This window comes from Macaca nemestrina, chromosome 11 (genome assembly GCF_043159975.1).
Source record: "Macaca nemestrina isolate mMacNem1 chromosome 11, mMacNem.hap1, whole genome shotgun sequence".
In the NCBI taxonomy this organism is placed as follows: domain Eukaryota; kingdom Metazoa; phylum Chordata; class Mammalia; order Primates; family Cercopithecidae; genus Macaca; species Macaca nemestrina.
The window spans coordinates 98904122-98918665 of NC_092135.1; the positions used below are offsets into that span (position 1 = coordinate 98904122).

At 41.2% G+C, this 14544-nt stretch overlaps 1 protein-coding gene across 7 annotated transcripts in view; it reads right to left on the reverse strand.

Annotated features, from left to right (window-relative positions):
• HYCC2 (hyccin PI4KA lipid kinase complex subunit 2) overlaps positions 1 to 14544 on the reverse strand; it is an 85231-nt gene that overhangs the window by 13944 nt on the left and 56743 nt on the right. For 6 of the 7 annotated variants that reach the window (XM_011718101.2, XM_071073158.1, XM_071073162.1 and 3 more), the window contains 3 exons: positions 5862 to 5957; positions 1289 to 1405; positions 688 to 775 (listed from right to left, as the gene is read on the reverse strand). In XM_011718101.2, coding sequence (XP_011716403.2) covers positions 688 to 775; positions 1289 to 1405; positions 5862 to 5957 — 301 coding nt within the window. The remainder of the gene's footprint in view (positions 1 to 687; positions 776 to 1288; positions 1406 to 5861; positions 5958 to 14544) is intronic. The other variant, XM_071073161.1, reaches the window with a different exon arrangement.

Consider the following 14544-nt stretch of genomic DNA (forward strand, 5'->3'; position numbering starts at 1 on the left):
TGGGCATGGTGGTGCCTACAATCCCAGCTACTTGGGAGGCTGAGATGGAAGGATCACTTGAACCCATAAGGCAGAGGTTGCAGTAAGCCAAGATCGCGCCACTGCACTCCAGTCTGGGTGGCAGAGACAGACTTCATATCAAAAACAAAATAAAAATAAAAATAAAAAATAAATTTAAAAAAACTGATGGAATAGGCTGGGTGTGGTGTCACACATCTTTAATCCCAGCACTCTGGGAGGCTGGGGCCAGCCTTGGCCACACAGAAAGACCCTGTCTCTACAAAAAATACAAAACAAGAAACAAAAAAAACCCAAAAACCTAACGGCTTAGAATTCAAGTGTTTATGTGGGGGCTGGAGGGTGGGGATCAAACTTATTTTAGTGACTTGTCCTATCATTTATGCTTAGAAAGTAATCCCTTCTCCAGAAATCTGAATATTTAGAACCTTTTCTTCTCTCTTTTCTTAATGGATTTCAAAACATTTAATTATTCACTTTATCTGAACTTTATTTTGGTACTGGAAGGTGGAAAGGACCTAAACCTATTTTGTTTTCTCTCTAACAGTTAACCAACTGTTATCATGGAATAAAATTTTTCCCCTAATTATTTGGATTGTCTTACTTTTTTAACCTAGTGCCTTTTTTAGGTACAAGTATATTTAATAAAGAGTAAAGATAATAACTTACCAATAGTGGTTGAGAAAAAAGCTCTAGCTGGGCTCTATAAATGATATCATCAAGAACTTCCTGGCCAAGGTCCCACTGTCCATTATACCTATGAAGAAGAAGATCATTTACTCTCCTGAGCAAATATCTAATCTTCAGCACAACTTTTTAAATTGTTCCAAATCCTACTATTTTGGTTGTGAAGCAAAACTTTCATACCAAGTGTTATGTCATTTCATTTGTGAACTATCCCACTTTTGGTTATAAAAACAAAACAGATTTTAAATACTATGTTTACAAATGTTTCTTCACATAAATTGGTTTTTATTACATGCTGATATTTAATCTACTTAATGCATTCATGAAAACCTGGGTTATGAACTATGTAGAGATAGTCTTCCATACAGAAAATCTGACAATTTCTAGACTCCAATTTTAATGACTAGTTATGTTATATTTTGGCTATTTTAAAAGTACTAAAAGGAAACCATATTAGAAAAAGAAGATAAGCCCGTCATGGAACAAAAGATTCAGTACTGTGTCTGATAAGGAAGAAAGAGAAATTTTCAAAGTTTCTAAACATTAGGAAGAATTCATACAATTTTATATTCCACCTACTTACATGGCATAATACACCCCTGTGAGAAGCTGCACCATAAATTCAGGATCCAATACTATTCGACCACAGAGTTCTTTCCAATGTTTTTCATGTTGCCGTGGAAACCCACTCACACAAACCCTAGGAAAATACACTATTTAACATGTGATTTCCAGATTCCTTAAATAAAATAGTTTTTGTTTTCCTAAGTTCATTTATTCAATTTATTCATTCCTCAAGTATTTATTGAGTGCCTGTTATATACCAGTCATTGTTCTGGGCCTAGGCATACAGTTGTGAACAGGTGAAAGATAAAAAATAAAAATGAAATCTGTGCTCTCATAAAGCACTCATTCTAGTGGACTGCACATAAAAGCAACTTTTCTAAAATAGCTAACCATCTCTTTCACAATCATCCTTCTTTCTTTTCACACACATACACACACAAATGTCTAACTTTCACTCAACCCAAATTGTATCAGGGTGAATTAATGGGAAGTATAGAAATCTCAAAACAAAAGGACATTTCAAAATACTGTTGTCTGTGAGGCCATTTTTAAACAAACAACTATAAACAACTCCCTAACATCCATTTCATCTCATTAAGTGATGCTTCCAAAAAAAGTTAGGCTTGATAATGATCAACAGTTGTAATATACTACATTATTTAATCAATTAATTTAGTAAAATAATTGTAATAGTAAATCCAGAAGACATTTTTTAGTGTTTAGTGCCTTATGGTCTTGGGAAATTTTTTTTTAAATTCTGTTTATATATTTTTTGTAGCAGAGATATACAATAAAAGACTTGCTATTTAAAAACAGCATTATATGGCCAAGCGCGGTGGCTCATGCCTATAATCCCTGCACTTTGGGAGGCCGAGCCAGGTGGATCACGAGGTCAGGAGATCGAGACCATCCTGGCTAACACGGTGAAACCCCATCTCTACTAAAAATATTTTTAAAAAATTAGCCGGGCATGGTGGCAGGCACCTGTAGTCCCAGCTACTCAGGAGGCTGAGGCAGGAGAATGGCGTGAACCTGGGAGGTGGAGCTTGCAATGAGCCAAGATCGCGCCACTTCACTCCAGCCTGGGCAACAGAGCAAGACACCATCTCAAAAAAATAAAAATAAAAAATAAAATAAAATAAAAATAGCATTATATTAAGATAAAACTATGTGGCGAAAGGGGAATAGAAATTTCTCCTTTAATTTCAAGGAGAAAAAGGAATAAATGTAATATTAGACCATTAAAGAAAAGTTTCTTCATTTATTCCTCAAATGGATGATGGTATCACATCATTATGGTATTTACATTACATACATTTAAAACAGTGACCCAACAGTTATTTTTTTAATTATGTCGATACTTACATACTAGAAATTACATCATTTCCTTTTTCCTTTTTTTTTTTGAGATGGAGTCTCGCTCTGCCGCCCAGGCTGGAGTACAGTGGCCTGATCTCGGCTCACTGCAACCTCTGCCTCCCAGGTTCAAGCGATTCACCTGCCTCAGCCTCCCAAGTAGCTGGGACTACAGGCATGTGCCACCACTCCCGGCTAATTTTTGTAGTTTTAGTAGAGACAGGGTTTCATTATGTTGGCCAGGATGGTCTCAAACTCGTGACCTCAGGTGATCTGCCCACCTCAGCCTCCTGAAGTGCTGGAATTACAGACATGAGCCACCACACCTGGCCTAGAAATTATATAATTTCTACCTACTTAAGATAGGATGAAAAACCTTTAATGTCAACAACGTACAAGGAGTACATAGTTTTTCAAAATTCTGTAGAGGATATATGAACAAAAGAACAAAAGTTTGAGGACCACTAAACTCCGCCATCATCTTTGTTATTAAGAAATTCTATTAGGCTGAGTGTGGTGACTCATGCCTATAATTCCAGTACTTTGGGAGACCAAGGTAGGAAGATCACTTGAGGCCAGGAGTTCAAGACCAGCTTGGACAACACAGTGAGACCCCATCTCTATAACAAATTTAAAAATTAGCCAAATATGGTGGCACATCCCTATAGTCATAGCTACTAAAGAGACTGAGGTGGAAGGACTGCTTGAGCCTACGAGTTCGAGGCTGCAGTGAGCTATGTATAATGATTGTGGCACTGCACTCTAGCCTGGGTGACAGAGGAAGACTCTATCTCAAAAAAAAAAAAAAAGAAAAAAGAAATTCTATTGAAGGCCACAATAATGTTGTCAATGAGAGAGCAGGCAGTTTTCTTTTAATGAACCTAAAGTAATGAATTATAAATAAATTTATCTGCAGATAGGCAGTAAGTGCTTAAACAGCATCTAAATTAGAGACAAGAATTTTGTTAGACATTAATCACGTTATTACAGTTAAGAGAAACAAATATTTTTAAGTAATCTGTAAAATCAAAGTAACAGCTAATTTAGATGGGAAAAATTAGTAAGTTTTGTTTAAGCAGGATCTCTTCCCAGTAACACAATAGCATGTCACCTTGAGCAAAGCACTTGTGGTGGACAGACTCTTGGAGAGCCATGATCCCTATGATCTTTCTGGTATTCACACTGTGTCATGCCCTTCCCCTTCAGCAAGGGTAGGATCTACAGCTTGCTTCTAACCAATAGAATAAGGCAAAGGTGATGGGATTCCATGATTATGTGTACATGAGTACGTTACATAAGGTAACAGGTCTTGCTGGAGTCTCACTCCTCCTATGTTGAAGAAGTAAGCTGCCATGTTGTAGGCTGCCTGTGTTGGGAGGCCAATGTGGCAAGGAGCGAAGGATGGCCTCCAGCACACAGCCACAAAAAACTGAAGCCCTCAGTCCTACAGCCACAGGAACTCAATTCTGCCAACAAAACTTTTGAGCCTCAGATGAGACTGCAACTCCAGCTAACATCTTAACTGCTGCCTTGTAAGACGCTAAGCAGAGTACCCCAGCTAAGCCATCTGGATTCCTGACCCACAAAAGCTGTGAAATAATAAATGTGTGATGTTTTAACCTGCTCAATTTGTGGCAATTTATTACGCAGTAATAGAAAACGAACACAACATTTAACCTTTTTGGGGGATTGATATCCTCAAGTAAAAATCATTTTGAAAGGCTGAATTCAGAATTCCTTCTATAACTGAACTTCTGTGACTCTAAACATCCATTGTCTCCAGACTAATTTATATCACTTAAATTTTTTTCTTTTTTTCTTTTTTTTTTTTTTTGAGACAAGTTCTCACTCTGTCACCCAGGCTGTAGTATAGTGGCACGATCTCGGATCACTGCAACCCTGCCTCCCAGGTTCAAGTCATCCACATGCCTCAGCCTCCCAAGTAGCTGGGATTATAGGCATGCACTACCACGCCCAGCTAATTTTTGTATTTTTAGTAGAGACAGGGTTTCACCATGTTGGCCAGGCTGGTCTCAAACTCCTGACCTCAGGTGATCTGCCCGCCTTGGCCTCCCAACGTGATGGAATTACAGGCGTGAACCACTGCACCTGGCCTACATTTTTTCCACAGTAGAAATTTAAGGCCAGGTACAGTGTCTCACACCTGTAATCCTAGCATGTTGGGAGGCCAGGGCAGGCAGATCACTTAATCCTAGGAGTTTGTGACCTGCCTATGCAACACCATGAAACCCGGTCTCTATTTTAAAAAAAAAAAAAAAACCCAGCACAGTGGTGGGCACCTGTAGACCCAGCTACTCAGGAGACTGAGGTGAGAAGATCGCTTAAACCTGAGAGGCAAAGATTGAATAAGCTGATATGGCACCACTGCACTCCAGCCTGGGTGACAGAACAAGATTTCAGCCTAGGTCTGTCCAAATTATTAGAAATTCTGATTTAGTAAAGATTATAATCCATGAGATACAGAATATCCACCCCCCACATACAAATGAGACACATACATCATTGGTACTATTGCTAATCACTTTCTCCAACACAGAGACAGTTATTTATGAAATGTATGGGAAGAGGTTCACATTCCTTAAGACTTTCCCATATATATAGCACTATTTTTTTCAAAGATCTCAAAGTGATTTACAAAGGCAACCAGGGAATGATAAGATATGTCACTAAACAACCTTAGATTTGGATGTCTTGGTACAACTCTATGTTCAGCTAGAAAATATTTCTTTAATGCTGAAAACATTTTCATAATGCACAAGGCCAGGCATGGTGGCTCACACCTGTACTCGCAGCACTTTGGGAGGCTGATGTGGCAAGAATGCTTGAGGCCAGAACTTCAAAACAAACCTGGGCAACATAGCAAGACCCTGTCTTTACAAAAATTAGCTGAGTGTCGTGGTGTACACCTGTGGTCCCAGCTACTTGGGAGGCCCAGGCGGGAGGATTCCTTGAGCCAAGGAGGCCGAGGGCACAGTGAGCTATGATTCAGCCACTGTACTCCAGCCTGAGTGACAGAGAGAAATCCTATCTCATAAAAAAGCAACAACAAAAAAACAGCCTCATGAGGATACGGACTCCTACAGGAATATAAGCTCCCTGAGTTTTGTTTACTGCTGTATTACCAGAAGTTAGAAGAGTGCCTGGCTTAGAGAATGTGTTCAATAAATATCTGTCAAATAAATATGAAGATTAGTAATAATCACTCTTCTCACCTGGAACCCATCCGACAAAGAGATTGATAAGATGAGGCAGGCATATATACAATAGCAGAATTATAACACAGCATGAGAAAACTCAGGACTTCAAACCTAAAAACAACAAATGCAAGGTTAAAAGGATTACAAATAATTACTTCTACTAGCAACTGGTTATCACAATGCCTTAATATTGACCTTTATGATTTCTTAATCAGATCAACATAGCATCTTTCTCAAAGGTTTCCTGTTTATATTATCCTTATTACAAGTCATATCCCTTGCTGTCATCTTGTCATCTATGTTTCTGTTTTTAAAAAATAAATGAGGCCAGGCACGGTGGCTCACGCCTGTAATCCCAGCAACTTTGGGAGGCCAAGGTGGGTGGATCACAAGGTCAGGAGATCGAGACCATCCTGCCTAACACGGTGAAACCCTGTCTCTACTACAAATACAAAAATTAGGCAGGCATGGTGGCACAAGCCTGTTTTTCAGCTACTCAGGAGGCTGAGGCAGGAGAATTGCTTGAACCCGGGAGGCAGAGCTTACAGTGAGCTGAGATCACGCCACTGCACTCCAGCCTGGGCAACAGAGTGAGACTCCATCTCAAAAAATCAATCAATCATACATGCTTGAACAGATGACTCCCCTATAAATAAGTCTACCATCTTCCTACTGACTTCATAATAAAATCCAAACTTATCACAAGGTCCTTTAAAATCAAAGTCCTTATTACAAGGTACTTTAAAATCCACCTTCATCCTTCCTCTCCAGCTTTACTTCCCTCCATTACCAACCACATATACCACACTATATCAATCTTCTTACCATTCCAACAATATGCTGTAACCAATCAGAATTCCTTGCTTTAATGCTCGCTGCTCCTTCTTAATAGAATATACTTTTTCACTTGGGTGATTCCTGATAAGATTTCAAGTCCTAGATCAAATTTTTACTTTAGCCATAAAGCCCTTCTTACTTCTCTCTGCTAAAGTAAACCAGTCCCTTACCTGTGTAGCTCTAATATAGCATTTATCCCACTGAATTATAATTTTATTCCTTTATGTCTCTTTCTCCCATTTAGTAATAAGCAACTTTAGAATAAAGACCCTGATTTATTAATCTCTATCATTAGTATCCAGCCAGTGTCTAATACATTATTGTTTAATAAATACTTGTTGAATGAATAAACGCTTTCCTAACATTTATAATGTCTAAGAAAGTGGCTCCTAAATCTGGATGCACATTAGTTATTTAAAGACCTTTTTAAAAACATACACTTCTATGCCTTAACCCAGTTGACCTACTTAAAACCTCGGGTAGGAACCAGGAAAGTTGTACCTCTAAAAAGCTTCCCACAGATGAATGGCGAAGGGTTTATGGAAGCACTTTGTACTATTTTAACAATGTTTTTTGTAAGTCTGAAGTTATTTCAAAATGAAAAGTTAAAAATCAAGTTGAAAGTCTGATCTGGAAGCAGCCATACTTTCAGATCCCTTCACTTTCTCCATACATCTAGGTAAAACAATGGAGATTTATTCTCTGAAAGGATAAAAAATAATTTCTACCTGGGAGCCCCAACGGTGATGGGGGTGGATGCCAAATTGAAAACAGGAAGATTGGCCGGGCGCGGTGGCTCAAGCCTGTAATCCCAGCACTTTGGGAGGCCGAGACGGGCGGATCACGAGGTCAGGAGATTGAGACCATCCTGGCTAACACGGTGAAACCCCGTCTCTACTAAAAAATACAAAAAACTAGCCGGGCGAGGTGGCGGGCGCCTGTAGTCCCAGCTACTCGGGAGGCTGAGGCAGGAGAATGGTCTAAACCCGGGAGGCGGAGCTTGCAGTGAGCTGAGATCCGGCCACTGCACCCCAGCCTGGGCGACAGAGCAAGACTCTGTCTCAAAAAAAAAAAAAGAAAATAGGAAGATTAAGTGAAGTGAAATATAACTGACTAGATATTGCCACTTGGCCACCAAAATACTAGCAACAAGATCTCTAGTTAAGATACCAGAAGAGTTGTTTCTAGGGAATTTGACCACTCTAAGAGGAAAGACTTAAAGATATGGATTTGGGAAAATTTCCAAATGAATGGCCTAGTGGGATCCTATGGTGAAGTTTATATTTATAGTCAGTTACTAGGTTGGTGCAAAAATTATTTTTTTTAAATGGCAAAACCACAATAACTTTTGTACCAATACTAGCTCAAATCAGCCATATACTAACATGGTCAAAGCTTCTCATTTTTTATTCCCCCCCAACTTTTTTTTTTTTTTGAGACAGAGTCTCGGTTTTCTCACCCAGGCTGAAGTATAATGGCACGATCTCGGCTCACTGCAACCTCTGCCTCCCGTGTTCAAGCTATTCTTTTGCCTCAGCCTCCCAAGTAGCTGGGATTACAGGTGCCCACCACCACACTCGGCCAATTTTTTTTTGTATTTTTAGTAGAGATGGGGTTTCACCATTTTGGCCAGGCTGGTCTCAAACTCCCGACCTCAGGTGATCTGCCCGCCTCAGCCTCCCAAAGTGCTGGGATTAAAGGCATAAGCCACCGCACCCAGCCTATTCCCCTATTCTTAAACACGAGGGAAAAAAGATTGCCAGACATCTAAGGAACTTACTAGGATGAAAAAGAGACTATAAAGAAACAGAAGGGCTGGGCGCAGTGGCTCACATCTGTAATCCCAACACATTGGGAGGCCGAGGTGGGTGGATCATAAGGTCAGGAGTTCGTGACCAGCCTGGCCAACATAGTGAAACCCCATCTCTACTAAAAATAAAAAAATTAGCTGGGCATGGTGGCACACGCCTGTAGTCTCAGTTACTCAGGAAGCCGAGGCAGGAAAATCACTTGAACCCGGGAGGCGGAGGTTGTGGTGAGCTGAGATCATGCCACTCACTGCATTCCAGCCTGGGCAACAGAGCAAGACTCTGTCTCAAAAAAAAAAAAAAAAGGAAATAGAAGGCTGGGTCCAGTAGGTCATTCCTGAAATCCCAGCACTTTGGGAGGCTGAGATGGGGAGGATTGCTTGAGCTCACGTGTTTAAGAGCAGCCTGGGCAACATATTGAGACCCCGTTGCTACAATTTTTTTTCTTTTTTTTTTAATTAGCAGGACATGGTGGTAGTCCCAGCTACTCAGGAGGCTGAGGCAGGAGAAGCACTTGAGCTCAGAAGGAGCACCTGAGCTCAGGGGTTCTAGGCAGCAGGCTGCAGTAAGCCATGATCACGCCACTACACACCAGCCTGGGCAACAAAGCAAGACCCTGTCTTAACAAAAAAAGAAAAAAAAAAAAAGAAAGAAAAATATGCAGAGCTAAAGCATATTTGGCTTCAGGGGAAAAAATGTATGTGTATTCCTGATAAAGTTGGCTATATAAAAAACTAAAACATACAGTAAAAACAAATAAATACCAGAATGCCATATCACTCTTTATACCCATTAAGATGACTACAATCAAAAAGATGGAAAATAAGTGTGAGAATGTAGAGAAACTGGTATCCTCATACACTGTTGTAGAAACGTAACATGGTACATCCACTCTGGAAAGAAGCATGACAGTTCCTCAAGAAGTTAAGTGTTGAATTACCATATGATCTAGCAATTCTATTCCTAAGTATATACTAAAAAGAACTGAACATGTACATTCACACAAAAATTTGTGAATGCATGTTCAAAACAGCTGTTGTTGTCTAAATTCATGTTGAAACTTAATCTTCAATATGGTGGTATTAACAGGGGAGGCCTTTGCAGCTGGGCGAGGTGGCTCACGCCTGTAATCCCAGCACTTTGGGAGGCCGAGGCACGTGGATCACCTGAGATCAGGAGTTCAAGACCAGCCTGGCCAACACAGTGAAACCCTGTCTCTACAAAAAAAAAAAAAAAAATTAGCCAGGCATGGTGTTGCGCACCTGTAATACCAACTATTCAAGTGGCTGAGGCAGGAGAATCACTTGAACCCAGGAGGCAGAGGGTGCAGTGAGCCGAGATCGTGACACGGCACTCCAGCCTGAGTGACAGAGCTAGACTCTGTCAAAAAAAAAAAAAGAGAGATGGGGCCTTTGGGAAATGATTAGGTCATGACAGCTCTGCCCTCCTGAATTTGATTAGCTAGAAGGTGCCATCTATGAGGCAGAGACTATGAGCCCTTACTAGACACTGAGTCTGCTGGCACTTTAAGCTTGTACTTTCCAATCTGCAGAACTGTGAGCAATACATTTCTATTGTTTATATATTACCCAGTCTAAGGTATTTTGTTATAGCAGCTCAAATAGACTAAAGAGAGCAGAGTTATTCATAATAGCCAAAAAAGAAAAAATAGAAATAACTCGAATGTCCACCCATTGATGAATGGATAAATAAAATGTGGTATATCTACACAATGAAATATTATTTAATTATAAAAAGAAAGTACTGATACATGCTACCACAGAAACAAACCTTGTAAACATGCTAAGTGAAAGAAGCCATACACAAAAGGCAACATATTGTATGGATCCACTCATGTAAAATGTCTAGTAATAAAAACCACTCAATTGTATGCTTTAAAGGGGTAAATTTTATTTTTAATTTTTATTTTTTTGAGACAGAGGCTCGCTCTGTCGCCAGGCTTGAGTGCAGTGGCGCAATCTCGGCTCACTGCAACCTCCACCTCCCAGGTTCAAGTGATTCTCCTGCCTCAGCCTCACGAGTTGCTGGGACTACATGCGCCCAACACCATGCCCGGCTAATTTTTTTGTATTTTTAGTAGAGATGGGGTTTCATCATGTTGGTCAGGATGGTCTCAATCTATTGACCTTGTGATCCACCCACCTTGGCCTCCCAAAGTGCTGGGATTACAGGCGTGAGCCACCACGCCTGGCCCTTTTTTTTTTTTTTTTTTTTTTTTTTTGAGACAGAGTCTCACTCTGTCACCCAGGTTGAAGTGCAGAGGTGCAATCTTGGCTCACTGCAACCTCTGCCTCCCAGATTCAAGTGATTCTCCTGCCTCAGCTACCCAGTAGCTGGGATTACAGGCATGCGCCACCACACCTGGCTAATTTTTGTATTTTTAGTAGAGACAGGGTCTCACCATGTTGGCTAAGCTGGCCTCAAACTCCTGGCCTCCAGTAATCCACCTGCCTCAGCTTCCCAAAGCGCTGGGATTACAGGCATGAGCCACCGCGCCTGGCTCCCTAAAGGGGTAAATTTTATGGTATGTGAATTATATCTCAATTCAAAAAATAAATGTAAAGTCAATAATTAACTGAAAACATGCAACATGAAAAACCAGTGTCAATTCCTCAATATTCAAAGAACTATTGCAAGTCACTAAGAAAAAAAAAAAAAATACACAGCTCAATAAGAAAAACGGGGCTGGGCACAGTGCCTCACATCTATAATCCCAGCACTTTGGGAGATCGAGGTGGGAGGATTGCTTGAGCCCAGGAATTTGAGACCAGTCTGGGCAATACAGTAAAACAAACCTCTCCCACTAATCGGCCAAAAAAAAAAAAGGACACAGGACATGAATACGCAGTTCACAGGTAAAGAAAAACAATAATGAATAACAATGTGACACCAGTTTTTAACTATCAGATTAGTCAAGATTAAAAACTTTGAAAATAGTATTGGCAGTTAGTAGGAGGAAAAACTCTCAAACTACTAGTAGGACATTCAATTGGTATAGTTGTTTTGGAAAGGGTAATTTGACAATATCTACTCAAACTAAAAAAGCAGACATTCTTTTTTTTTTTTTTGGAGATGGAGTCTTGCTCTGTCACCCAGGCTGAAGTGCAGTGGCGCGATCTCAGCTCACTGCAACCTCAACATCCCGGGTTCAAGCGATTCTCCTACCTCAGCCTCCCAAGTAGCTGAGATTACAGGCACCTGCCACCATGCCCAGCTAATTTTTGTATTTTTAGTAGAGACGAGTTCCACCATGTTGGCCAGGCTGGTCTCGAACACCTGACCTCATGATCCGCCCACCTCGGCGTCCCAAAGTGCTGGGATTACAAGCATGAGCCACCGTGCCCGGCCACAGATATTCTTTAGCATAACAATTTCACTGCTAGGAATTTATCCTACAGATACTTTTTGTGCTCTCACACAAATACATGTACAAAAAATGTGTTCCCAGCAATATTGTTTATAATAGCAAAAACCTGAAAACAATCTAAATTTACTCAATAAGAGATTGGCTAAAAATTGATGGTACATAAATAAAACCGAATAATAACTCATCATTAAAAAGAATACGATATCTATGTGCTGCTAGAGAAAGAAATACAATTTTTTTTTTTTTTAGGAGATAGGGTCTCGCTTTGTTGCCCAGGTTGGAGTGCAGTGGTGCAATCATAGCTTACTGCAGCCTCAAACTCCTGGGCTTGATCCTCCAACCTCAGCCTCCAGAGTACCTAGGACCATAGGCATGTACCACCACACTCAGTTTCTTTTTTAAAGAGATTGGGTCTTGCAATACTGTCCAGGCTGTTCTTGAAGTCCTGTCCTCAAGTGATCCTCCGACCTCAATCTATGCACTAGGATTATAGGCATGAGCCACTGTGTCCAGCCCAAGATTTATTCTTTAAAAAGCTGGGCTGGGAAGCTGAGGCAGGAAAATCGCTTGAACTAGGGAGGTGAAGGTTGCAGTGAGCTGAGATCACGCCATTGCACTCCAGCCTGGGTGACAGAGCAAGACTCCGTCTCAAAAAAAAAAAAAAAAAAAAGTCTGGGCATGTATGCCTGTAATCCGAGCACTTTGGGAGGCCGAGGCGGGCGAATCACAAGGTCAGGGGTTCGAGACCAGCCTGACCAAAATGGTAAAACCCCATCTCTACTAAAAATACAAAAATTAGCTGGGCATGGTGGCATGCGCCTGTAATCCCAGCTACTCAGGAGACTGAGGCAGGAGAATCGCTTGAACTTGGGAGGCGGAGGTTGCAGTGAGCAGTGATCATGCCACTGCACCCCAGCCTAGGCGACAGAGCAAGACTCCGTCTCAAAAAAAAAAAAGTGAAAACTTACCAGCTTGGCAGGTTGGCTGAATTGCATGCAGTTTGCTGCTATGTTTGTTTTGTTGTTGTTGTTGTTGTTGTTGTTGTTGTTGTTGTTTTTGAGATGGAGTTTTGCTCTTGTTGCCCAGGCTGCAGTACAGTGGTACGATCTCAGTTCACTGCAACCTCTGCCTCCTGGGTTCAAGTGATTCTCCTGCCTCAGCCTCCCGAGTAGCTAGGATTACAGGTGCCCACCATCATGCCCGGCTAATTTTTTGTATTTTTAGTGAGACAGGGTTTCACCATGTTGGTCAGGCTGGTCTCAAACTCCTCACCTCAAGTGATCCACCCACCTCAGCCTCCCAAAGTGCTGGGATTATAGGCATGAGCCACCATGCCTGACCTGTTTGGGTTTTTATCAGCTCATGAGTGGTGGCCAGTAGCCTGGCCATGTGATCAGGCAGAAACGTAATATAAAACTGGCCTATTAAAGGGGTGTCTGTATGGAAAAAAAACAGACATATGGAAACCACTATGGGAATCTGAAGACTGCATAAGTAGGATATGTCAATGCACATCAGGAGAACCTCCTTCTAGAATCAGGTGACTGGCACTTACGGGCAAATATCCCTGTGTCGTCACCTGGTGTGATCACTTGGGTCCATGAAATGAGTGGACATGGTGGTACTGCAGCAATGCAGAGATGGGTTGAATTTAGACATATTCTTTTTGTACCTTCTGAGGCATAAAATGCCAATAACACAGACAAAGACTGCAGATGGCTATGGGGCACATTCCTCTAGGGGAAGGCCCTGCACATAGCTGGCAAGCTGAACAGATGCCAGCAGTCTCTGGAGGCCACAAATGGGTCCTGACAGGAACAGACACTCTGCATTAGGTTTTGCTTATCAGACTGTGGATCAAATGCTCAGAGTACTGTAAGAGGACCAGAAGATACCATACCCATATGGACTGCTTAGTTACATTTTTGGAGCAAGAAACACACTTTAAAGACCAAAAGTCCAACAATGGGCAAAGAGACATCCTCAGGGTAATGGAACAAGCAATTGCATGGAATGAAAGCAATTGAAAAAGAAAATAATTGGAACAATCAAATGAGATATTTTTGGTCTAAAAGGCGGGGGTGAGATACAGGCATGAAGGGCTGGCTTATGGGCCTTCATGACTGTGTACTTAACCTGAGCGGGGCCAAGGGAAGGCCAATTATCACTGGAGAGATTCCTCTGTTTTTCTGGGGGATGTAGGAGGAGGCAGTGGAGAGATGATGCTGGGATAGTCATCATCACTATTCTGTTCTTCCCATAGTGACAGAAGGTGGTGGTATTACTATACTTTTTTCCCTTCTTTTCCACATCACCTCAACATTTTTTTTCCCCCACCTAAAGCAGTGGTTGCAGTACCAGTGCTGCAACTGTGGGTGCAAGGAGCAGAGATGATTCCTAAGCAAAAAAACTGGAACTACACCTTCAGATCTTTATGTCAGAATTCCTAAAGGCCTGATGGGCTAGGCTGTACCTTCATTCCATCTGGCAAAATTAGGATTGACAGAGAATGTATATTTATCGCCTAGTTGTGATAGCATATTAATTCTTTATATAAATCTACTCTACATCCTTGGGAATGAATTGATGGGGAGGCACTTGCTAGTCAGTTTTGCTGCCAGAAATAGAGACCAACACGATGGCCAAACCTAACCTCTCTCCAAGG